Source organism: Bos javanicus, chromosome 1 (assembly GCF_032452875.1).
Source record: "Bos javanicus breed banteng chromosome 1, ARS-OSU_banteng_1.0, whole genome shotgun sequence".
In the NCBI taxonomy this organism is placed as follows: domain Eukaryota; kingdom Metazoa; phylum Chordata; class Mammalia; order Artiodactyla; family Bovidae; genus Bos; species Bos javanicus.
The window spans coordinates 82,428,763-82,456,008 of NC_083868.1; the positions used below are offsets into that span (position 1 = coordinate 82,428,763).

The 27,246-nt window shown below is 37.5% G+C and overlaps 1 protein-coding gene and 1 non-coding gene across 8 annotated transcripts in view; one reads left to right on the forward strand and one right to left on the reverse strand.

Annotated features, from left to right (window-relative positions):
• The window catches only part of VPS8 (VPS8 subunit of CORVET complex), a 291,235-nt gene that overhangs the window by 85,789 nt on the left and 178,200 nt on the right, over positions 1–27,246 (reverse strand). For all 7 annotated transcript variants that reach the window (XM_061413733.1, XM_061413742.1, XM_061413725.1 and 4 more), the window contains 6 exons: positions 25,511–25,658; positions 15,797–15,886; positions 12,624–12,666; positions 9,030–9,133; positions 3,557–3,638; positions 3,162–3,244 (listed from right to left, as the gene is read on the reverse strand). In XM_061413733.1, coding sequence (XP_061269717.1) covers positions 3,162–3,244; positions 3,557–3,638; positions 9,030–9,133; positions 12,624–12,666; positions 15,797–15,886; positions 25,511–25,658 — 550 coding nt within the window. The remainder of the gene's footprint in view (positions 1–3,161; positions 3,245–3,556; positions 3,639–9,029; positions 9,134–12,623; positions 12,667–15,796; positions 15,887–25,510; positions 25,659–27,246) is intronic.
• Positions 21,395–21,501, forward strand: LOC133255545 (U6 spliceosomal RNA). The gene has a single exon (XR_009738968.1). It is a non-coding gene; the product is annotated as a U6 spliceosomal RNA (small nuclear RNA).

A 27,246-nucleotide genomic window follows, 5' to 3' on the forward strand; every position in this document is an offset into this window, starting at 1 on the left:
TTCTGGGTATTTCTATGCCTTCAGTCTCAGTCTCGAGCCCTTCCACTTTATCCTATATAATACAGACGGAGTGATCTTTCCAAAAAGAAACCTCATTCCATCAGTCCTCTGGTTAAAATCTTGTAATGACTATTTAGTGAATTTAAAATAAAAACCAAAGTCCCTTCTACAGTTTACAAAGCAATTAAGGACAGGGTCCCTGCCTCTCAAACTTCAGCTCTGTGACGCAGCTTTAATCTTGTCCTATGTTCCAAGCATACTTAAACATCTGCAACTCCTCAAACATACCAACCATGTTTCACCTCAGATTCTTTTATATATAGTTCACTCTGCTTAGAATAGTCCTTTTTTTTTTTTTTTTTAAACCACTGATTCCTTTAGGTTTTTTAAGATTCAGTTCAGACATCTACTCCTCCAGGAAATCTTTCCACAGTCTGTCTCACATATATACTTTCATTGGCATTCCTCTGGCCACAGAGGAGAAACCTAGCTCATTCTATCTTACTCAAAAAATATAATAATTGTAAAGGTGCTGGGGTGTTTAAGGATCCAAACAAAGGAATACAGGTAAGGCTTAAGAACAACAATGAGGGATGCAGACACCTTCAGGATTTTCTCTCCACACTCCTCTCCCAATGTCTTGAATTCTCTCCTTCTATCTTCTCTCTTCTCCATGTATCTTGTCTATTCTCCTCTTTGTGTGCCTGCTTCATTGTTCTTCTCTCTGAAGATTAACTTTATACTATTTCAGTCCATATGACAGAAAGGTAGTCACTGTCAGCTCCTGAACTTTTGTACCTTATATAATCCAGAGAACTGCAGAGAAACTCTTCACCTTTTCAATTCAGTTCCAAAATTTCCTGAAGAGGATACTGGTTGGCCCCTCTTGGCCAGCTGCCCACTCCGAGTCAATCAGGTAGAGTCAAGGGGCAGAGTCATGCTTTTACATGGCTGTTCCACTATTATCATGTGGACTTAAAGTGTACAGATACAGAAGTAGCAATTACCCTACCTGTAATAGAGCATGTAATCCTTAAGGCAGCCAATATGACCTGCTCTTTAGAGCCCTATGAATTGTTATATCAGATATTTTCTTGTCTCCCCACAGGTCTTTTAAGGCAAGAACTGTGCCTTTTTTCCATCTACCCAGATAATTAACCAAACAGGGTAACATATAATATATAAATCAATTAATAACTAACTCCTCAAAAAAACCAGTGAAAGTCACTCAGTTGTGTTTGACTCTTTGAGATCTCATGGATTGTATAGTCCATGCAATTCTCCAGGCCAGAATACTGGAGTGGGTAGCCATTCCCTTCTCCAGGAGATCTTCCCTAACCAGGGAATCTTCCCAACCCAGGGATCGAACCCAGATCAAACCCACTGCAGGTGGATTCTTTACCATCTGAACCACCAGGGAAGCCACTAGATTTATAAGATTAGAGTGCCACAAAACACCAGGGACTGAATGAAGCAAATGAAGGAGCTTACATGATATAGTAGGAAACCATGTATATTAAGAGATCAGAGACTTTGGTGGTAGTCTGGATGTTGCCTCTAATGGTGGATCAGGTACATAACTTTCTATACTTTAGTTTCCTCCTTCATCAACAGAAATTTTTATAGTAGCCCACCTACTTCAAGAGATTCTTGTGAGCTTCAAAAACAGTATCTGCGAAAGCAACTTGAAAAAATAAAAATCTCTATACAAACATAAGGTAGAGTTACATGAAAACAGGAATTTAACAATCAGCATACTCTCTTGATTAGTGTGAGTTAACCACTGATGGTGGAAATGGTAAGACTACAACTAAAATGAATACCAGTATAACACAAAAATAAAGATTTTCAAATATCAAAAGCCTTCAAGGATACGAGTCTCGAAATACACTATTTTAAAAAAATTATATGCATTTGCCAAAAGAAAAAATCAATTTCTATTTATTATAATTTATGTATTAAAATGTGATGAAAGCTCAACATAAAGATAAATGTGTATAATGAGAGGAAAGACACTTTTGGCTTTAGGATTTCATTTTTTCTAATTTATTGGTAAATTAAAGTACTCCTGCATTATAGAGATGGTTCATATATGACTAAAACCTTATGACAGATGTATTTTAGAATGGATATAAGAAAAGCTGTCTGTACCAAATTATTATTCAATTCATGATAAAGATCAAATGAAGTGACACATGTGAAGACACATTCTAAATGATAACATACAATGTGGTGAGAGACTGTTGGATACAGTAGTCTTTATCAGCAAAGGCCCAGCTGCTTCATACCAGATGGGAAAGGAGAACTCGTAGAGTCTTAAAAGAGAGCTGAAAGCAACATTCTTGGTTGGATAAAAATAATTTGAAAATTATGAAGATCAATAGCATCATATTACTGTTTTGCTTTGTTTTGGTGTGTCTGTATCCTGCTTCCCTGGTAGCTCAGATGGCAAAGAATTTGCCTGCATTGTCGTAGACCAGGGTTTGATCCCTGGGTTGGGAAAATTCCCTGGGGAAGGGAATGGCTACCCACTCCAGTATTCTTGCCTGGAGAATTCCATGGACAGAGAGGAGCCTGGCACGTTATAGTCCATGGGGTTGCAAAGAGCTGGGCATGACTGAGCGACTAACACTTTCACTTTTCACTTATCCTGCATAAAGTAAGGAAAGACAAAATGGATTCTAAGGATAATTCCTACTGTTTGCCCAAGAATGTTCACAGATTTTTCTAAAAATATCTTAGCATATTTTTAGCATTCTCTTTTTGATGAAGTTGGAAAGGTTCAGGCCTTTTTGCTGAAGAGTAAGAGATGAGTTTTGGACAAAGTTTTAGGATGAATTAGAAAACCTAAGTAACAAGATTAAGAAATGTCCATATTAACAATTTTTATGTGGTTTTTTTGCACTAAAAAGTGTAACCAGCTGGAAACAGGACACCAAAAAGAAGCTTATGTATCTGAATCCCAAGGTCACAGTGAACAACTGAAGGCTGCAAGGGTGTGCCAGAGCTAAAGGATGAGGGTCACAGTCATGCCTTAGATATTATCTAATGCCAAAAATCAGCTGCATTGTGTTCGAGACCCACTTAAACATTATTTATATATACATAACTAAAATATAAGTTAAAATTGATCAACATTGAATTTTACCCTTTCAACTCACCTGTAAGATTCGCTGCAGGATGGATGGAAGGGCAATAAATGCTGCCATACTGTTGAGAACTTGCATGGTCAAAGATTTCAGAGCTGTTGTAACAACATGTTAATATTAAGGTTAGTTTAAAATCAGAGTTTTAGGTTTTTCCTGTAAGTCAGGAATAAAGCTTCCTAGAAACTTAGCTAACCAAGCTAAGTTTGATATTTTAAAGCTACTGTTATTTAGACAAAGGATGTAACTGGTGCCTCAGAAAGAAGTGAACCTGAAAAATGAGATCAACGTTACAATATGATTTCATTAAGGACAATAATAAAAATACGATATTTGGAGAAGGTATCTAAATGACTATTTCTAGCAGATAAAACTTGAGTGATGGTATAGATGGATGCTGATAAACTTACCTTCAGAGTGTGGATGAGGTGAAGCTGAACTAGACAGCTTCTGAGGGGCCATCATTGCCTCCAATAACGGAAACCAGAGTGCCTATAATGTCACAGAAAAACAAAAGTACTGTGCTGTTTTTAAGAATAACTAACATCAGCCTACTGTTTCATAGGCTGAAATGTACTTCTCATACACACTTGTTGGTAAAAATCAGGAAAAGAAAAGATGGAACACCTGATGAGGAAGAGACAATAAAAAGCAAAAACCATAACCACAACAGATACCTTTACCATGCACCTTGGGAAAATTAAGGAAGCTGAAGTTAAGTAAGTCTAGACCTTGGAACTGCAATCTTCTGTGTCTCAGAAGAGAGGAGGTTCAAAAGAGCCAGAGCAGAGCCTCCAGCTATTCTTAACTGTCTAAACGGACCTATGTAATGCAGAAGGGGACAGAGAACTACCTCACAACTACCCTCCTCCCATTTCTTGTCAGCTTGACATCAAGCAAGATAAATGAATACAATTATCTCAAGTTTTCTCCTGTGTCAAGCATTATTTTGTATTTCCTCAGTCATCATAAACTAAGAAGTCGAAGTTACCATTATTTCAATTAATATTCCCAACCACAGAATGAGGTTGGAAATTTATTTATGAGAAAATTAGTTTATGAGATAAATTAATAGATCTGTCATTTATTCCTATTAGGTACTGTATTAAGTGTTTACATACAATTTTCATTTCAACTGGCAATTTAATCTCATGATAACCTAATATAGTAAGCATTACCTTTACTGGAGATAAGATAACTGAAGCTTAGAGAAGTTGAGTAATTTGCCAAAAGATTATACACTGCCATATGTGCATCATACGTATTCTTGCTAAGCCTTAGAAAAAATCTTCATCATCAAAAATCAAACTAATACATTTTAAAATTTCAAGCATATTTTCTTGTTGGGTAGAGATTTACAAAGCCCTCATTTAACCCGGAATCTTGGAAGAGACCTATTCCTGCAAACATCCAACAGGCATGAAGAAAAGTCAGCACTGAGAGAGCAGGACAAGCATGGTTACTCAGGGAGCCCACTAAGGGGACAGGCTCACAATCCAGAGACTTTCCAACTGGGCAGCCTCCCACTGAAAGAGCTCTATACAAGGAAGCCCTTGTCTGCCCCCACTTGAGGTTTTCTAAGGCCAGGATTTTATGCTTTATTTTTTAAACAGTTTTTCTTCTAGTTTTTAAGATACTTGTTTTAACTATGTTGTATACTGACAATTATTTATTTTATCGAAATTTTATTTTATCTAGTACTCATGAATTTTTAATCTTGTATTTTATTCTTAGATGGCTTTACTTTGCTTGTCTTTCAGTTGCCTATTTCAACTTGTTTTTAAACCACATCATTTCTTTCTGTCTTTTAATCTAACTGTATATGGTATACCTAAATTTTACCTTTTTGGTTTTTATAATATATTTAGAAATTCTATTTAAATTTGTCCTTATTTAATCCAGGAATTTTAGATGAATTACCTTTTTAAAGGTTACTTTATTCTTGATTTATAAATAGCAGACTGGGGAAGCATGGTTGTATAGGTAAGAGCCATGGGAAGTATTTATACCCTAAATAGAGGAACTTTTCAATTAAATCTCCATATTAACCAGAAATATATGGCAAGCACCTTTTAAATATTTCATCTCTCTTGCTCTTTGCTGGTTCTTAAAATTTTAACTTGGATAACTCTAAAAACTCACAGGCTAAAATAACCATTATGATAATGACAATCCTAACCCCTGAGAGCAACACAACTGAACGTGAACTGTCATGTTACATAACCAGCCACTTTCCTTTTCACGGAATTATGTGCATAACAAAGCCATATTTTTTATTATATGTAATCACTGGACACTGGGGCAGACAGACATACAAAGGAGGACAAGTACAGATTCCACCTGGAAAAGGACCGACAACCCAACTTCCTGCACTCGGACTTTAACTGAAGAGACTTTTGGGAAGAGACAGTACAGATAGTGCATTATCAAGCTTTTGGATACTTCCAATTTTCTAGTTAGTTTAGAGTCTGTGGCCAGAGCTCTTTGTTGTCTCTCACTCTCTCCAAAACAAAAACAAAGAGGAACAAAGGCAAACAACCATGAATGTCCCCTAAACTTAATGTGTGATATTACATATAATCAGTTTAGCATTTTCACAAAAATAGTATTTGAATAAAAACTAACATTCAAATGTCTTCGTTGTTGTTATGAAAGTTGCTCAAAAAAGAAGCAAAAACCAGTTGTCAGAGGGTGGGGGCAAATAGAGAGTGGTGTTGAGAGGTGCATGCATGTCTAAGAGAGGAAGACTCAGATACCAGCTCAGATACATTTTTGACAAAAAAAAAATACAGAATAAATTACCCTTTCACCACATCAAAGGAAGCCTTAGTTCTGTCTATGATTAAGAGATTAGAGTTCAAATATAATCAGAATAATCCCTAGAGTTCTGGAGGTATGAATTTAATATCTAATCTGCAATTAATACATGTGAATCTGGACATATTTCAGATTCAGTTCAGTTCAGTTGCTCAGTCGTGTCTGACCCCAGTCATGTTTGACTCTCTGCAGCATGCCAGGCCTCACTGTCCATCGCCAACTCCCGGAGTTTACTCAAACTCATGTCCACTGAGTTGGTGATGCCATCCAACTATCTCATCCTCTGTTGTCCAATTCTCCTCCTGTCTTCAATCTTTTCCAGCATCAGGGTTTTTCAAATGAATCAGTTCTTCACATCAGGTGGCCCAAGTATTGGAGCTTCAGCTTCAGCATCAGTCCTTCCAATGAATATTCAGGACTGATTTCCTTTAGGATGGATTGGTTGGCTCTCCTTGCAGTTTAAGGGACTCTCAAGAGTCTTCAACACCACAGTTCAAAAGCATCAATTCTTCAGCGCTCAGCTTTCTTTACAGTCCAACTCTCACATCCATACATGACTACTGGAAAAACCATAGCTTTGACTAGATGGGCCTTTGTTGACAAAGTAATGCCTCTGCTTTTTAATATGCCGTCTAGGTTGGTCAGAGCTTTTCTTCCAAGGAGCAAGCATCTTTTAATGTCATGGCTGCAGTCACCATCTGGAGTGATTCTTGAGCCCCCCAAAAATAAAGTCTCTCACTGTTTCCCCATCTATTTCCCATGAAGTGATGGGACCAGATGCCATGATCTTCGTTTTCTGAATGTTGAGTTTTAAGCCAACTTTTTCCCTCTCCTCTTTCATTTTCATCAAGAGGCTCTTTAGTTCTTCTTCACTTTCTGCCATAAGGGTGGTGTCATCTGCATATCTGAGGTTATTGATATTTCTCCCGGCAATCTTGATTTCAGCTTATGCTTCATCCCCAGCATTTCTCATGATGTACTCTGCATAGATGTTAAATAAGCAGGGTGACAATATAGGCCTTGACGTACTCCTTTCCCTATCTGGAACCAGTGTGCTGTTCCATGTTCAGTTCTAACTGTTGCTTCCTGACCTGCTCAAATTCTACTGTTAATATATGTGAATCTGGACATATTTCAGCTTATGTGAGCCTAATGGCTTTATTTATAAAACATAACTGTCATTTTTCCTTAAACTTTCCATATGAAGAAGGAAGAATATCAAGTAGGTATTAGGGAGGAGACAGAAAGTTTGAAAGATAAAAAGGCTTAGTATTAAATATATATAAACACAGCTTTAACAATTTTACTTTTGTGTTTTTTTAATCAAAATATAACCATGTGCAATATAGACAGTTAGCCAAAAGATAAAATAAAAACTCATGAATGGAAAAATCATGGCAAAAAGGAATGGTGTAGGACTTCCCTGGTAGCGCAGTGGATAGGAATGAATCTACCTGTCACTGTGGGGGACAGAGTTTGATCCAGGAAGATCTCACATGCCACGGAGTGACTGGGCCCACGTGCCATAACTACGAGCCTGTGCTCCAGAGACTGTGAGCCCCAACTACTGAGTCCACGAGCTACAACTACTGCAGCCAGTGCGCTCTAGAGCCTATGCTCCATGACAAGAGAAACTATTGCAATGAGAAGCCCGAGAAAAACAACAAAGAGTAGCCCCAACTCGCTGCAACTTGAGAAAGCCTGCAACACAGCAATGAAGACCCAGTGCAGCCATTAATAAAAATATATAATTTTTTTAAGTACTTTAAAAGAAAAATAAAAGGAACAGTGTAAAGCTTATAATCCATTTAAATAAAGATTAAAGACTAAGGGAACTGTCGATATAGAAAAGAATGTTTTGTTAACCTCACTGAGGTAAAATAACATAATTAATAAAAATTCAGAGGGATAGAGAAGAGAGGCTGGAGCAAGTGTGTATGGGTTCACATAAACTTCCTTATTGGCTGCACATCATAGATACTATAAAAACTGAAATATGATTATAAATGATAATTCCAATTATAGTTATTCAGATTTTTTAAACTTCAGACAGATTTATTAATAGATAGTATAGTAAAGAACTATTTATTTGAAATTCAGAAATTCCTCAGTTTTACCCAGGCTTCCTAAATGAGATTAAATACTGCGTTTTTAAAGAAAGCATTTTTGATTCAATTTTTCTAAAATTATATAAACCTAGGCAGATGAAAAAAATATCTACAGTGATATTCACCAAATGATAATGATGGTTATTTCTGAGTGATATGATAGATACAGGATACTTTTTAAAAAATGTCTTTCTGTATAACTTTTTGTATTGATGGATTATAAAAATAATGGGTATGCATCATTTCACTCAAAGTTTTTTAATAAAAAACCCACATCCATTATGTATATGAGTTTGTTATACACAATATATATTCTAAAGGGTGTTCAAAATTTATAACCTTAAGTGTCCCCCTGTGCCTGGCAAAGTAATAAAGCCAGTCTTTCCTTCTCCTCCTAACAGAAAAACAAACAAACAAACAGAACCACACTGATGATGGGGGTCCAGCCCCAGAGACTTAAATTTAATTGATCGTGGTACAGTCTGGGAGTTTTCAAAGGTCCCCAGGTGACTTATGTGCAGCCAAGGTTGAGAAGTACTGTATGCTAGCCTTTTTGACCTTTTCCAGCTTTCTCTGTATCCCTTGAGGCTTTTCCTCCAGTTCTTCATACTCACTTTATCCCCAGGGAATAAAAGAGATGATAAATGGATGACACATCCATAGTACCACTACACAGAATACACAAAATCTCTGTCCAAAGAGAACAAGGACATCTAGTATTCACACACCTAAGTTTTGCAGCACAGTCAAATCTAAGAATATAAAGCTTTTTGTGAGAACAAAGCAGACAGGCCCTTCCCATAATAACTTTAGGAGTCACATACTCCTGGGAACACTGAATGGTGATTAAAACCCAGTTGCATAGAATTCAGGTAGCTGAGAGGGCAGTGGAAATAGAATTAATTTCTAGTTTCAGACTAGAACAGACTTTTAAAAGGCTTTGTAGTCATTCTCCTACCTCTCTCTGCTGTTGGTTCAAATTATGTGAATTTCTCTGGCAGAGGGCAATCGTCTCTACCATGGTCTCTTCAACATCCTTCAATGAGGGATCCTCTTTGGTATCTAGAGTCAGAAAAATTGTTAACATCACTCAAGGGTATAATACTGATAATCTCAAAGCTTCTGTAAAAAATGAAACATTTTTTTCTCTGCATATTTTTAGGTTTAAATGATATAATCATATATAAGACCTGATACTGAGGTTTAGTAGATTAAAAAGCAGATAATCATTTGCAACAGCTTTCTATGTAAATGGTTGACATTCCTAGGACATAGAAAGCACATGATATTAATACTTAGCACTGTAATGTACTTTAGCTATGGAAAAATCCCCAATTATTTGTTTGTGGATTTGCTAGTAGAAATATCTTTTACAGGTCTCCCTCTATTTCTTTAATGTACATGTTTCTTCAAGATACTATTTCAGGCACTTTTCTCTTCATTTCTTTTTCAATAACTTCAGCTACTCTTCTGGTTTTACCTCTTATGTCCTTGCTGATAACCTTCAAATATACACCGCCAGCCCTTGTTCCTTTCATAATCTGCAGGCTGAATTCTCACCAGGCTCTAGTCACCCATTTCTACATGGGCATCCTGCAGTCTCTTTGAACTTTCGTATGTGCAAAACCTAGCCCAGTTCTCTCACTTCAAATATGCTCCAACCCCTTACATTTCCAAACTAACAGAACCATGACCTTTAAGTCAACCAGTTTATAAATCTTCATCATCTTTAATGTTTTCATCTATACATTCAAATAAATAGTTTATTTTGTTAATTCCATATCCATGCTCTCATATATCCACGGCTTTTACCTGATGGAGCCTTTCATCACCTTGTTTGCACTATAGCTTAATTTTTGACTTCCAAATCTCGGCTTCCTCATTCCCTTTTATATTGCCACTACAGTTCTCTTATGGTTCCCCTGGTGGCTCAGTGGTAAAGAATTCGCCTGCCAATGCAGGAGACATGGGTTTGACTGGAGATCAGGAAGAGCCCTCAGACAAAGAAATGGCAACCCACTCCAGTATTCTTGCCTGGGAAATCCCAGAGGAGGTTGCTGAAGAATCAGACATGACTGAGTGGCTAAACAACAGTAGTTCTCTTAAGCACAAGTCCAAACATGAGTCTCATACATCAAAAACTAACTTTTACCAATAGAGCGTCAATAAACCTCTGCTCCTAAGTAAGCACCGTGACCGTCCTGGGGCATCGTCCCACCAGATTATTTCCCAAGGTCACTGGTCAGGCACTTTCATGTTCATGTTCTCTTCAACCCAGAAGCGCCTTTCCTTGCTTCTGTCTGTCAAATTCCTACTCATTATTCCAGTCATGATTACTTCCAAGGTTGCATCTTCCACAAAAGAAACGCAGTTACAGATAGTTCCCCAATTGTGCACAAGCCTTTGTCACTCTCACTGCATCTCTACTACAGTATTTGACTCTACCTGCTTTGGAAGTGTTTTTTTTTTAACATATCTGTCTCCTTCAAGCGAGTTAGCTCTTTGGATGAGGACGATGTTTTAGCCATCTGTGTGTAACCCACAGGAACTAGCTCACTGTTGTGCAATTACCAAATCCTCCAAAATTCTTAAGCACACCGTCAAAACTGGAAGGCAGCTATGCTTACTACTACACCACCAATGCACACCGTCAAAATTGAATCTGACAGTAGATGGTAGTTATGAGACTATTACTGAGAAATTTATCCTCGTTGGAATTCAAAGAACTGGCTTCCCTAGACATATCACCTGCAAATCACTGTAGTGATTTAGGGAAACATTCTTATTTTTCCCATAATCTTTCATGTAGTATCTGCAAAAATTATTTTCATAACAGAAAATTGAAAAAGAAAAATACTATAAATGCAACCAATCTAGCAGTCAAATTGAACACTTACTGACAGCACAAAAACCGCAACTAAATGCTTAGTTGAACTACATAAAGACAAGTCAACTGTTTGTGGAAGTTCTAAGACCGAATACTCTATGGGGAATTAGGGTAAAGGTGTTTAGAGGACTGTGTGGGCCAAGGAATTCAAGAAATGTGTTAGTGAGTTAAAAAGCTAAAACAATCTAAAGATCACCTATCCAGTGATTCTCTGAACTCTGGGAGGACTGTTTTGAAAACGTTAAGGAATAGGAAAATGAATAATCCAATTCAAAAGTGAGCAAAAGATCTGGACAGACATTTCGCCAGAGAAGATATAGAAAATGGGCAATTAAGTACAAGAAAAAAATGCTCAACATCACCAATCATTACACAAATGCAAATCAAAACCACAAGAGAGATGCTATCTCATACCCAATAGGGTGGCTACTACCAAGAAAACAGAAAATAACAAACGTTAGTTAATATGTGGAGAACTTGAAACTCTTGTGCATTGCTGGTGAGAGTGTAAAATGATATTGCCATTATGGAAAATGGCATGGTGTTTCCTCAAAAAATTAAAAACAGAACCACCATTTAGCTTAGCAATCCATATATCCAGCAATATATATCCAGAATAAGGGAAAGCAAGGACTCAAAGAGATGTCTGTATACTCATGTTCACAGCAGCACTGATCACAACAGTCAAAAGGGAGAGGCAATCCAAGCACCCGTTGATAGATGAATGGGAAAACAAAAGCAGCACATACATAAAACAAGAGCATTATTCAGCCTTAGAAATGAGTGAACGTCTGCATGTGCTACAACATAGACAAATCTTGAAGACATTATGCTAAGTGTAATAAGCTAGACACAAAAGGACAATTACTACTTGATTCTACTTATATGAGATACCTAACCCAGAGTAATCAAATTCATCAAGTCAGAAAGCAGAATGGTGGTTACCAGGGGCTGAGTGGGGAGGAGGGAATAAGGAGTAACTGATGGGCACAGAATTTCAATTTGGCAAGGTGAAAAGGTTCTAGAGATGGATGCTGGTGATGACTGTACAACAGTGTGAATGTACTTATTGCCAATGAACTGTACACTTAAAAATGGCTAAAACAGTGAATTTTATGTGGCACTTACTTTACCACACTTTTACAAAACAAATAATTTTTTAGTATCAAGGAATATAATAAAAATTACATATCTATCTGTGACAGTCATTCAACATACTAAACTTCAAGTTTTACTGCTTTCTGCTAAAATCATGTAAGTTCAAAACAGAAACACTGGCTATTACTTACTAATTCGAAGCTCTGCTTTGTTGTTGTTCAGCACATTACAGTAATTTTTAAAATGTTAGTTATGTATCTCATTTATAATAACCAAAACATAAGAACAAAAGTATAGCCAAAAATTAATTAATACCAGTGAAGAATATATCTAATTTTCTGTATAATGAAATGACATCTAGTACTGACAATTAGCATCACAAAAGCACAATGGTTTATATTACTTCCTATTATGAGCCTTGAAAACAAGTCAAAATTTGGATCAATGATAAACAGTAATATACAGATCAATGTAATTATTACTTAATAAATGTAGTTTTTCACTTAATACATTTTAAAACATGGGGTCCACAGAAAAAGAAATTGCAAATTACACTCAAGAACTTACTTTTATCTTGACGTATTATCTCTTGAAGTTTGCTTTGTAGTCTCTAGGAGGTAAAAGGAACATTTTATATTTCTAATCCACCAACACCTGAATTAACATATTTTAAAGGTAAAATCCAAGAAACAAGGTTTTTAAGAATGATCTCTGTCATTCAGAGGAGAACATCTGTGTATACAGAAAGCATAGCTAGTAGTACTGGAAGTGACCCAATATATCAAATATCACTTATTCTGCCCCACTTTTGCTTCTGTTGTACCACCACACAGTCATCATTGACACTCTTTAGGCACAGTAATGGGGATTAGGGTTAATCCATGCTTTGGAAGGGAATAAAATTCACACTCAATTATGAAAAAAAGGGATGGGTGCAAATAAAAAAGGACATGACAAGTCTATCAAGACAGCATAGGGCACAGCCTTGGGTGTGACATCTTCTAGATACGCAGTTGTAGCATCCACTACTCCATTGAATTCTAGATCCTCAGACACTCTTAACTGATATTCCAAAGGCTTTTTAATATAGACTGAAGTTGACCTTAATGCATCCCTTCTACCCCAAATTTGCTTTCCTTGAGGTCTTTTATAGGCTAATGGTAAGCTAAAAATCAGAATCATTGTTAACTGCTCCCTCTCATTCACCCCATACCATATTCAAATGATCAATAAGTTCTTAAATCCACCTTCTCTTTTCACTTCACCAGAACCGTCACACCCACTCAAGCCCTCCTGATTCACTGCTGCAATAGCCTCGCAAGTGCTCTCTGCTTCCTCCTCCTCTGCATCCCACAGATCCTCCTACAGTCAACAGAGCAGTCTTTATGAAACAACATCACATCAGTTTCTTGTTTAAAAACCTTCAGTTCATCCTGGGTGAAAAGACAATCAGCCCTAATTCTTTAGCATGTCCTACAAAATCTTTCCAAATCTGGATCAAGTCTTTGTTTCCAGCCTGACCTGCCTATTTATACACTGATAGCTGAGCCCTAGTAAAGCCACTGGCTCATCTCCTAGCAGTTCGTATTCCTCTGTATTTTGCAAATGATCATCTTATTCCCTGAAAAGATCTCCCACTTCTCCATTTCCCATCTATGCCAAGAATACATTTACTTATCCTTTAACATCGGGTTCATGGTATTATCAACAAATAAATTGCAAGGAAAATAAGAGATGAAAGAGTAACCTAGAGATTAAAAGGGGTTAAGAGCCTATACAAATTCTCTGTGGAATACTGTTCCTTGCCTGTTTCATAATTATATGGCTAGAAAAAAACTAGAAGCTAATGTGAACTATTTTTTAAAATATAAATCAGATCAGATCAGTCGCTCAGTCATGTCCGACTCTTTGCGACCCCATGAATCACAGCACGCCAGGCCTCCCTGTCCATCACCAATTCCCGGAGTTCACTCAGACTCACATCCACAGAGTCAGTGATGCCATCCAGCCATCTCATCCTCTGTCGTCCCCTTCTTATCCCTAATCTATTCCTAGCTAGATGACAATGTTTAAAAAATGGATATATAATCATACACATCAGGATGGCTATTACCAAGAAAATAAAAAATAACAAGTGTTGGTGAAGAGAAATTGAAACTTCGGTGCACTGCTGGTGAGAATGTAAAATGGTAATAGTGGCTATAGAAAAATGGTATGGCAGTTCTTTAAAAATTAAAAATAGAACTGCCATTTGATTCAGCAATCCCAGTTCTGGTGTATATTCAGCAATCCCACTGAAAGCAAGGACTCAAGAAGATATTAGTATACCCATGTTTATAGCAGCATTATTCACAACAATCAAAATGTGGAAGCAACCCAAGTGTCCACTGTTGAATGAATGGAAAAACAAAATGTAGTATATATAATGGAATATTATTAAGCCTTAAAAGATGAATGAAATTCTGACATGTGCTACAATATGAATAAATCTTGAAGACATTATGCTAACTGTAATAAGCTAGACACAAAAAGACAAATACTATTTGATTCCTTTTATGTGAGGTACCTAGTGATCAAATTCCCAGAGTCTGAAGTAGAATGGTGGTTGCCAGGGGCTAGCAGGCAGGGAAGAATAACTGGTCTAGTGAGTTTGGGAAGCTGAAAAAGAGATGGATGTGGCGAGGCTACATACCAATGTGAATATACTTAATGCCACTGAAACGGTAAATTTTATAACAATTAAAAGAAATTTTTTACAGAACTGATATAACACCAACTGCTGTCGGAACGTAGAGCAATCAGAACTCTCATACATTATTGGTGGAACATAAAATGCTACAGCCATTGTGGAAAGAGGTCTGCTGCTGCTGCTGCTAAGTCGCTTCAGTCGTGCCCGACTCTGTGCAACCCCATAGACAGAAGCCCACCAGGCTCCCCCGTCCCTGGGATTCTCCAGGCAAGAACAATGGAGTGGTCTGCTAATTTCCTATAAAACTAAACCTCTACCTATCTTGTGAGGCACCAATTCCATTCCCCGATATTGACCCCAGGGAAAGGAAAACATTTTTGCACAGAAGCAGTCATAGCAACTTTACTCATAATAGCAAAACACTAGAGATAGCTCAGGTGTCAATCAACAGGAGAATGGATAAACTGTGATATAGTCATACAATCAGATGCTACTCAACAATAATAGGAACTGATACATGTAATAACAGAGATAAATCTTAAAAACATTATGCCAAATGGAAGAAGAATTATACAAGAGTATCTATGGGATGATTCCATTAGTATGAATGAACAAAAAAGGCAAAACTAATCCACAGAGAAAAAAATTCAAATTGTTCTCTCTGAGGGGACAGAATTGGGAACTGACTGTGAAGGAACTTTCTGGGCTGAAGGTAATGTTCTCTTATCTTGTTAGGCACTGGAGTTAAACAAGTGCATGCATTGTTATGATTCATTAAATGGTACATTCAAAACTGGAGGATTTTGTTGGATGTAAATTTTACCTTAAAAAAATACAAAGATAGATTGACTCAAGTTAAAGACATGCATGATAAAAATATCTAGGGATAAAATGTACTGCTGTCTGCAACTTACTCTGAAACATAAGAAACTGACTGATGAAAACTTACACAATGTTTTACGTCAATTTTATCTCAAGAAAAAAAAATAAATTGATAAATGGATAGAGGGCTAGACAGAAATATGACAAAGCAAACAGAGTAACATGTTACCTTTAGCATTATTAAGAAGGCACCATGAATATCTCCTTTCTTTTCTAATAGATAAGCAGTGACTTCACAAAGTTGATACTTCTGGGTAATCTAGCAAAGAAAAAAAGATAAAGTTTTTGTTGAAAAACCTTGTTTGTGGAGTCAAAATATCCTATTAAGGATGAAAAAGTTCCATGATAATAAATAATGAATTCATATGCTAAACAGTATATTACTGATGCTCTACAGCATAACATGCAAATATTTGTCTTTCTAGTCTTAGAGTGGCCTATTTGGGACTACAAGTGAACCAAAGTCATTCATTCTCTTTTCACTTATTTAAAAAGTTGTTATGCACCTGAATTATGTATATCCACTGAACAAAAAGTAACATGTACACATAAATAGTAATAATATACACCAGAAATTGCTAAGTGTAATTATTCATAAAATATTTAGAACAAAAAGACAATGAAAACACTATAAATTAGCTTGTGGGATCTTAATAAAAATTAATAAACCAGGAGTTTCTAGTAAGTTAAAAAAGAAATATCAGTTAAGCCAAGAAAAAAGAAAATAAATACAGAAAAGAATGTCATAAAAAGAAACAACAGTGAGATTTAAAAAATCCTACGTTAGTCTTTAAACTTTCTCAGGAGTCAGAAAAAAGAAAGGCACAAATAACATATTAACAGGTGAACAGATCAAAGAGGGAAGATGTAATCATCTTAATAAATGCAGAACAAGTAGTACGATGCAGCACCCGTTTCTGACAAAAATAAAAACAATACAAAACACTGTAACCCAAACTGGTAACTGAACTTTCTTAGTTTAATAAAAATCATCTATTAGAATCCTAAAATAAACACCATATTTAATATAAAATGTTAGACACATCCCCTTTTATTATTTATCTTTTTTAGTTCTACCAGTTTATTGCTACCAACCCATCTCCCTCCATCCTCATGCACACATGCTCAGTCATGAAACCCCATGGACTGCAGCCCGCCAGGCTTCTCTGCCCATGGACTTTTCCAGGCAAGAACACTGGAGTGGGTTGCCATTTCCTTCTCCAACTTTTTAAATCAGAAATAAGGAGAGAATGCATATTTTCACTGCTTCTGCTCGGTAATATCCCAGAGTTCCCAGACATCTGATGAGGGAATGAAAAAAAATACAAGATTGGAAAACAATGCACAAAAATTAACAGCACATACCAGCAATAATCGATCTTTTAAAAGTCATTTCAAAAAATTTCCTTTTAGAAATTTCATTTCCAATAAGCCCAAGTGGCCATGGAGGGAGTGGAGCCACCTCATGCCATGGCCCTGCATCTAGCCAGAGCGGAGAGCCACTGCAGGGATTAGCGTGCATGCCTGTACCTGGGAGGGAGCAGCAGCTGCCTGGACTTTGACCCTTTCTCCAGCCGTGTCAGTGTCTGTCACTGCCTGCACACAATTAAGTGCAAGCATCAGGAAAGACGGGAACCAGCCCAGGCCCTCAGCCTGCCTCTAACTAGGGAGGAGACTGCCATGGCTGATACAACTGCACAGAGGTAAAAATGGATCCAGCTTATTAGTGTGGCTTCAGCCACTCTGGCCCTGACCCTGCCTCTACCCAATGTGTGCACACCAGGAAAAAAAGGGGCACAAATTGGATTTCCCTAGTAGTCCAGTGGTTAAGAATCCATCAGCCAATGCAGGGGACACAGATTGAATCCCTGGTCTGGAAAGATCCCACATGCTGCAAATCAACTAAGCCAGTGTGCCACAGCTAACTAATCCTGTGCTCTTCAGCCCACGAGCAGCAACTTCTGATCCTGTGTGCTACACCTACTAAAACCTGGGGACCTAGAGCTCGTGCTCTACAAGAAGAGAAGCCACTGCAATGAGAAGCTCATGTACCACAAGGAAGAACAGCCACAAGAGTAGCTCCTGCTCACTGCAACTCAAGAAAGCTCACACATAGCAATGAAGACTGAGCACAGCGTAAGTAAATAACAATTGCTAATTTAAAAAAAAAAAAAAAAGGTGGAACAATCTTAGAAGTGCAGTCCCAAGCCCTCAGGTCCCAGCCATACCCCGAACCATGGCGAATATCACCATCACACTGGGAAGAAACCCTGCTCCAGACCCTCAGGCCTTGGCATCACCCCTGACAGGGCAGTGACTCTAGCCCTGCAAGCCAGCAATACAGAGCTTGATAGCACAGAACAGGGAAGGACGCAGCTTACGCTCACTTTAAATTTAGCTCTTCCACCGATGCCACTGGGGACAAGCAGACTTCATAGGGATGCTCCCACATATGGACATGCCTTCAAGACTGGGAACTGTTTCACATAATCTCACAGAGAAAAACAGAGAACATCAAACAAGATATAAAAAAGAGGAATGTGTTTCAGATGAAAGAGAAAAATTCATTAAGGGGATGGGAAACAAAAAGTGATAAATAATTTACCTGAAAAGAGTTCAAAGCATTACTAATAAAATGCTATCTGAACATGGGAAAATAAGATGAACACAGTGATAACTGAAACAAAAAGAAAATAGAAAAGAGGATTATCAAAGCTGAAGAATACAAGAAGAATTTAAAATACAGAAGAAGGAGTTAACAGCAGAATGAAAAACAAGTTAAAACCGACACCAATAATATACAAAGAGCCATAACAGACTACTACAAACAACTATATACAAATAAAATGGACAACCTAGAAGGAACGGACAAATTCTTAGAAAGATATAACCTTTTAAGACTGAAAGAGAAAGAAAGAGATAATATGAACAGACTAACCACAAGTACCGAAACCAAAATTACAATTTAAAAACTCCCAACAAACTGAAGTCCAGGTACCGACTGCTCCACTGGTGAATTCTATCAAGCATTTCAGTTCAGTTGCTTAGTCATGTCTGACTCTTTGCGACCGCATGGACTGCAGCACACCAGGCTTCCGTGTCCATCACTAGCATCAGGACCTTACTCAAAGTCACGTCCATCGAGTCAGTGATGCCATCCAACCATCTCATCCTCTGTCGTCCCCTTCTCCTCCCACCTTCAATCTTTCCCAGCATCAGGGTCTTTTCCAATGAGTCAGTTCTTCGCATCAGGTGGCCAAAGGATTGGAATTTCAGCATCAGTGCTTCCAATGAATATTCAGGACTACTTCCTTTAGGATGGACTGGCTGGATCTCCTTGCAGTCCAAGGGACTCTCAAAAGTCTTCTCCAACACCACAGTTCAAAAGCATCAATTCTTCAGCATTCAGCTTTCTTTATAGTCCAACTCTCATATCCATATATGACTATTGGAAAAACCATAGTTTTGACTAGATAGACCTTTGTTGGCAAAGTAATGTCTCTGTTTTAATATGCTGTCTAGGTTGGTCATTGCTTTTCTTCCAAGGAGAAAGTGTCTTTTAATTTTATGACTGCAATCACCAAATGCAGTGATTTTGGAGCCCAAGAAAATAAAGTCTCTCACTGCTTCCATTGTTTCCCTTCTATTTGCCATGAAGTGATGGGACCAGATGCCATGATCTTCGTTTTCTGAATGTTGAGTTTTAAGCCAACTTTTTCATGCTCCTCTTCCACTTTCATCAAGAGGCTCTTTAGTTCTTCTTCACTTTCTGCCATAAGGGTGGTGTCATCTGCATATCTGAGGTTATTGATATTTCTCCCAGCAATCTTGATTCCAGCTCTTGCTTTATCCAGTCCGACATTTCGCGTGATGTACTCTGCATATAAGTTACATAAGCAGGGTGATAATATACAGCCTTGACATACTGCTTTTCCTATTTGGAACCAGTCTGTTGTTCCATGTCCAGTTCTAACTGTTGCTTCTTGATCTGCATACAGATTTCTCAGGAGGCAGGTCAGGTGGTCTGGTATTCCCATCTCTTGAAGAATTTTCCACAGTTTGTTGTGATCCACACAGTCAAAGTCTTTGGCATAGGCAATTAATCAGAAGTAGATGTTTTTCTGGAACTCTCTTGCTCTTTTAGAGAAGAGTTAATACCTATCCTTCTGAAACTCTTCCAAAATATTGTGGAGGAAGGAACACTGCCAAGTTCATATTATTAGGCCACTATCACTCTGATACCAAAACCAGACGAAGGCACTACCAAAAAAAATTTACAAGCCAATATCACTGATGAATATAGCCACAAAAACACTCAAGAAAATACTAGTAAACTGAAACCAACAATGCATTAAAGGATCATACCATGATTAAGTGGGATTTATTCCAGAGAGGCAAGGATTCTTTAGCATCCATAAATCAATCCACATGATACACTATGTTAACAAACTGAAGAATAAAAACTGTATGTTCATCTCAACAGATGCAGAAAAGCTTTTGACAAAATTCAAAACCCATTTACGATAAAAAAAAAAAAAATCTCTCCATAAAGTGGGCATAGAGGGAACTTATCTCAACAAGATAAAGACCATATATGACAAGTCCATGAGCTTCCCTGGTGGCCCAGATGGTAAAGAATGTGCCTGCAATGTAGGAGACTGGGGTTTGATCCCTGGGTCCGGAAGATCCCCTGGAGAAGGGAATAGCTACCCATTCCAGTATTCTTACCTGAAGAATTCCATGGACAAAGGAGACTGGAGGGCTACAGTCCATGGGGTTGCAAAGAGTCGGACACGAGGTTGCAAAGAGTTGGACATGACTGAGCAACCAACACTTTTTTCTTTTCATGACAAGCAAACAATATTCTCAATGGTGAAAAACTGAAACCATTTCCTCTAAAATCAGGAACAAGAAAAGGGTGTCTACTCTGGTCACTATTATTCAACACAGTCTTTGAAGTCTTAGCCATGGCAATCAGAGAAGAAAAGGAAATAAAAAGAAATTCAAATTGAAAAAGAAGAAGTAAAACTGTCACTGCTTGCAGATGGTATGATACTATGCATAGAAAATCCTAAAGATGCCTTTAGCTGCCTTTAGTCTTTTAGGATCAGAAAACTACTAGAGCTAATCAATGAATCTGGTAAAGTTGCAGGATACAAAATAAATGCACAGAAATCTCTTGCATTCTTATACACTAACAATGAAAGATCACAAAGAGAAATTAAGGAAACAATCCCATTTACCTTTGCGACAAAAAGAATAAAATACCTAAGAATAAACCTACCTAAAGAGGCAGAAGACCTATACTCAGAAAACTATAAGATACTGATGAAGGAAATCAAAGATGACACAAACAGATGGAGTGATATACCATGTTCCTGTATTAGAAGAATATTGTGAAAATGGCTATACTACCCAAAGCAATCTGTAGATTCAACACAATCCCTATCAAATTACCACTGACATTTTCCACAGAATTAGAAGCAAAAATTTTATGATTTATATGGAAACACAAAAGACCTCAAATAGCCAAACCAATCTTAAGAAAAAAGGAGCTGGAAGAATCAGGTTCCCTGACTCAACGCTATATTACAAAGCTACAGTTATTAAGACAGTATGGCCCTAGCACAAAAACAGAAATACAAATCAAAGGAACAGGACAGAAAACCCAGAGATAAACCCACACACATATGGTCACCCAATCTATGACAAAGGAGGCAAGAATACACAATGCAGAATAGACAGTCTCTTCAATAAGCAGTGCTGGGTGCTCGCTTCGGCAGCACATATACTAAAATTGGAATGATACAGAGAAGATTAGAATGGCCCCTGCGCAAGGATGACACGCAAATTTGTGAAGCGTTCCATATTTTTGTATTACTCAGCCATTAAAAAGAATTCATTTGAATCAGTTCTAATGAGATGGATGAAACTGGAGCCTATTATACAGTGAAGTAAGCCAGAAAGAAAAACACCAATACAGTATACTAACACATATATATGGAATTTAGAAGGATGGTAACAATAACCCTGTATATGAGACAGCAAAAGAGACACTGATGTATAGAACAGTCTTATGGACTCTGTGGGAAAGGGAGAGGGTGGGAAGATTTGGGAGAATGGCATTGAAACATGTATATTATCATGTATGAAATGAGTCACCAGTCCAGGTTCGATGCACAATACTGGATGCTTGGGGCTGGTGCACTGGGACGACCCAGAGGGAGGGTATGGGGAGGGAGGAGGGAGGAGGGTTCAGGATGGGGAACACATGTACACCTGTGGCGGATTCATTTCAATATGTGGCAAAACCAATACAATATTGTAAAGTTTAAACATAAAATAAAATTAAAAAAAAAATAAGCAGTGCTGGGAAAACTGGACAGCTACACGTAAAAAAACAAAATTAGAATATTCTCTAACACCATACACAAAAATAAACTCAAAATGGATTAAAGACCTAAGCTGCTGTGCCACAACTATTGAGCCTGTGCTCTACAGCCCAAGAACCACAACTACTGAGCCCATGTATCACAACCACTGAAGCCTGGGTGCTCTGGAGTCCATGCTCCTCAACAGGAGAAGCCTCCACAATCAGAGGCCTACGCACCACTGGAGAGCAGACTCCGCTCACCGTAACTAGAGAAAAGCCTGTGCAGCAATGAAGACCTATCACAGCCAAAAACAGCCACATGGACCATTAACCATGTACATGGAAAAAATATATATATAAATTCCTCTCTCGATCAGTTTACAAAAATAAATTCCAGATGTATTAAATGCCTAAATGAAAAAAGTCTCAAACTACAAAACTCATATAAGAGGATATCCTTTATGCCATTAAAGTAGGAAATAAAGGTCACACACACAAAATTTTGATACTAAAGGAAAAGACCGATAAATTAAAATAGAAGTCACTAAAAACATGTTAAAAGACATGCAGTAACAGACTGAAAGAGGGCATCTCCGACACACAGAATCAGTAAAGAACTAGAGATCCAGAAATTAGAAAGAACTTCTAGAAATCAGTAAGAAAGGGTAAAATCTTAATATGAAATTGGACAAATGATATGAATACACAATTCAGAGAAAAGAAAATCCAAAGTGTCACTAAACATATGGAAAGATATGCAACGTCATGAGTAAGCAATGTAATAATCATACTGGCAAAAATTAGGAAGTCTAAAATACTCGAAATCAGCAAGGACATAAAAAAATAGCACATTTCTAACACTAATGATGAGAATGGAAACAAGGAAGAAATTAACTTGGCAATATGAGTAGAATTAAGCTACTCTATTGTCTAAAGAATTCCACTTTTACACATATTACTTAGAGAAATCTCAGATGGGTACGTAGAAGGTATGTACAAAGATGTCCAGAGTGGCATTGTTTATAATGGTAAAAAACTGGCAACACTCTGATAGGAAATATATAAACTGTGGCATGGTCATTCAATGGACATTAAAATGAAAGAACTACTCTGACAATACAAAACTTTTACTGTTTAGTTTGAGGCTTTTTTTTTAAAAACAAAATTTCTGATCAACTGTTCACGACAACTGAAGTGTTATTTGTTAAAATATTTATTCCTTTGCGTGACATGCTAGATTCCCATGGGATATAGCTGATCCATTGTAAATTGTAAATATTACCTAATTTTACATAAATGGTGTCATAATAAACTATCTTTGCATCACAAAAAGAAAATGAAAGAACTACAGCTACATGCATTAAAACTTATAGACAAAAAATTAACAAAAAGCAATTTGCAATAGGATTATTATGTATGATGCTGTTAATACAAAATTTAAAAGCATACAAAACTGTAACTTGTGTTTTATAGGTAAATTCAATTCATATATAGGAAAAATTTTTTTAAAAGGATGGGAAGAAGAAACTTCCAATCTTCAGGCTGGTGGAAACCTCAGGGGAGACATGATAGATAAAGGATGACTTTCTCCTATTTCTAAAACAAACAACAAAGATCTGAAGCCAGTATGGCAAAATATTAATATCTAAAGAGTTGGGTTCATGGGCACATATGTATTTGATATTTTGCACACTTTTGTATATTTTTAAATATTTCATAATTTAGAACAATTTAATCATGCTGTATCATCAAAAAAGCAAGAGAGTTCCAGAAAAACATATATTTCTGCTTTATTGACTATGCCAAAGCCTTTGACTGTGTGGATCACAATAAACTGGAAAATTCTTCAAGAGATGGGAATACCAGACCACCTGACCTGCCTCTTGAGAAACCTGTATGCAGGTCAGGAAGCAACAGTTAGAACTGAACATGGAACAACAGACTGGTTCCAAATAGGAAAAGGAGTACATCAAGGCTGTATATCATCACCCTGCTTATTTAACTTATATGCAGAGTACATCATGCGAAACTCTGGGCTGGAAGAAGCACAAGCTGGAATTAATATTGCTGGGAGAAGTATCAATAACCTCAGATATGCAGATGGCACCACCCTTATGGCAGAAAGTGAAGAAGAACTAAAGATCCTCTTGATGAAAGTGAAAGAGGAGAGTGAAAAAGTTGGCTTAAAGCTCAACATTCAGAAAACGAAGATCATGGCATCTGGTCCCATCACTTCATGGGAAATAGATGGGGAAACAGTGGAAACAGTGGCTGACTTTATTTTTCTGGGCTCCAAAATCACTGCAGATGGTGACTGCAGCCATGAAATTAAAAGACATTTACTCCTTGGAAGGAAAGTTATGACCAACCTAGACAGAATATTAAAAAGCAGAGACATTACTTTGCCAACAAAGGTCCGTCTAGTCAAGGCTATGGTTTTTCCAGTGGTCATGTATGGATGTGAGAGTTGGACTATAAAGAAAGCTGAGTGCCGAAGAATTGATGCTTTTGAATTGTGGTGTTGGAGAAGACTCTTGAGAGTCCCTTGAACTGCAAGGAGATCCAACCAGTCCATCCTAAAGGAGACCAGTCCTGGGTGTTCATTGGTAGGACTGTTTTTGAAGCTGAAATTCCAATACTTTGGCCACCTGATGCGAAGAGCTGACTCATTTAAAAAGACCCTGATGCTGGGAAAGATTGAGGGCAGGAGGAGAAGGGGACGACAGATGATGAGATGGTTGGATGGCATCACTGACTCAATGGACATGGGTTTGGGTGGACTCTGGGAGTTGGTGATGGATAGGGAGGCCTGGCGTGCTGTGGTTCATGAGGTCACAAAGAGTCGGACACAACTGAGCAGCTGAACTGAACTGAACTGAATCATGTGGGGCGTTTAGGAGTGGATGCAGAAAATACAGGTTACTGTTTCACCAGTATTGATGACAAAGACATAATGGCAGCTTAAAATCAACTTTAAATAGGGAACATACTAGCCTCTTAGGGTAGATTAGAACATGTGCGTATATATACATATGCACATATGTGCATACACACACATTTCCATTTGGAAATGGAAGAAAACAAGGAAGGAGAATCAAGGCAATGACTGTGCTAACTGCCATTTAGCCTCATAAGTCTCACGACACTATCACAAGACTATCTAAACCATCAGTGTCTGCAAGTAAGAGTTTGGTTTTTCACTTTTAATATTTTTACTGTATTCCTTTTTCTGTGTTTGTCCTGTTGGCTAAAATGCCTGTGAAACTTGATTAATAACCATTATTGGCATGTGCTGTTTCTGACTTCACCAGAGTGAACAGAGAGGCAATTTATCACAGCAAGGAAAAGCATGCACCATGGAGTCAAATGAAGTGGGTTCATTCTTCGATGCTAGCACATACTTGGCATAAACTCAGGCAACTGATTTAACATATGCATCTCCCTGTGCTCATCTGTAAAACAGTGAATGATAAACGTTGACTCTTTCCTTCTCTACAGCATTGGTCTTACCTGAATAGTTTCTTCTAGGCGGTAGCACTCAAGGACTTGCAGCGTCTCAATAACGTGGTTTGGGCTGAACTGACACAAGAGCTCAATGAACTGCTCTATTATACAGGGAGATATCTGCAGCGATTCTTGATTTACATGAATACCTTCCCTGAAAACAGAAAAGGCAAGAGAGTAGCATTATTTAACCATATCTGTAATTAAGGCTACAGGTAAAAAGCATGCTAAGTTTCCCAGGTGGCTCAGTGGTGAAGAATCCACCTACCAATGTAGGATATGCAAGTTTGATCCCTGGGTGGGGAAGATTCCGTGGAGAAGGAAATGCAATCCCCTCCAGTATTCTTGCCTGTGAAATACCATGGACAGAGGAGCCTGATGGTCTACAAAGAATTGGACACAACTCAGCGACTGAACAACACAAAATGTTACCTTAAAACCAAGACTACCTTTTGGTCGGGTAAAATTGTGAATTAAAAGTCTTAATGTTACTTAGGTTATTAAGGTGAATTATATATGATAGAGACATTCTAAATCACAATGCTTCTCAATTTACCTTGAATAATTATGGAAATGAGATTCAGTGCGGGCTCCTCTAAATCACATATAAAGTTCTATTATTGCTCAAAAAAACCCAAAGATAACTCAGTTTAGTTTGAATAATTTGATCCGTGAATGACTATATACAATAAGCCATCTTCCAGTCTCAACAACTGTCCCTACTCTACTTCCCTTATAGTACCAATCACATCATGTTGTAATCACTTCTTTAATTATCCATCTTCCCTAAAAGACTATAAATTCTGTGAGGGCAGCCACCAGGTATCTTCTCACTAATGAATTCTCAAAGCCTGCAACAGCATCTTGTACAATGCAGCAACAGCTAATTATTTGGCTGTTGTGAAAACAAGCAAGTGGATGAAGAGTAAGATATATTAAATTTATGGTTCATTTGCCTGGAATGTCAGCCATTCACAAAGTCTGCTATTTATAATGCCTACACAAAAGCTGTGGAGGTCGAGGATTAGTTTTATCATGGTGGAGACTACTGGAAATATTTAGAAAAATCAACTGCTGCTCATTGGAAATCTAAGAATCATTTTCTCTCTACCCTCAAAATAAGTCAGTTTTTCTGGGAGTCTATCTTCTCTTCAGAATTCCTCAACCAAAGCTCTGTATATAAAGAATTGGAACAGGGTTAAGAAGATACAAAAATGACTGCTTGGAAAACTAACCTTCTAAAGAAAGGTTAACAGTCTGAATAAACCAATCTCTAGAAATGAAATAGAATCTGTAATTAAAAAAAAAAAAATCCCTACCAAAAAAAAAGGTCCAGGACCAGATGGCTTCTTAGGAGAATTCTACTAAATAGACAAAGAACTTACACGGATCCTTCTCAAACTCTTCCAAAAGAACCAAAGAGGAAGGAATACTCCCAGAGACGTTTTATGAAGCCACTGTCACCCTAATACCAAAACTAGACAAAGACACACTACCAAAAAAAGAAAATTACAGGTCAATACCTTTGATGAATATAGATGCAAAAATTCTCAACAAAATATTAGCAAACTCAATCTAACAACACATAAAAAAGGTCATACACCATGACCAAGTTGGATTCAACCCAGTGTCACAAGGATGGCTCAACATATGCAGATTAATCAATGTGATACATTACATCAACAAGAGAAAGGGCAAAAACTATACGATGATCTCAACAGACGCAGAAAAAGCATTTGATA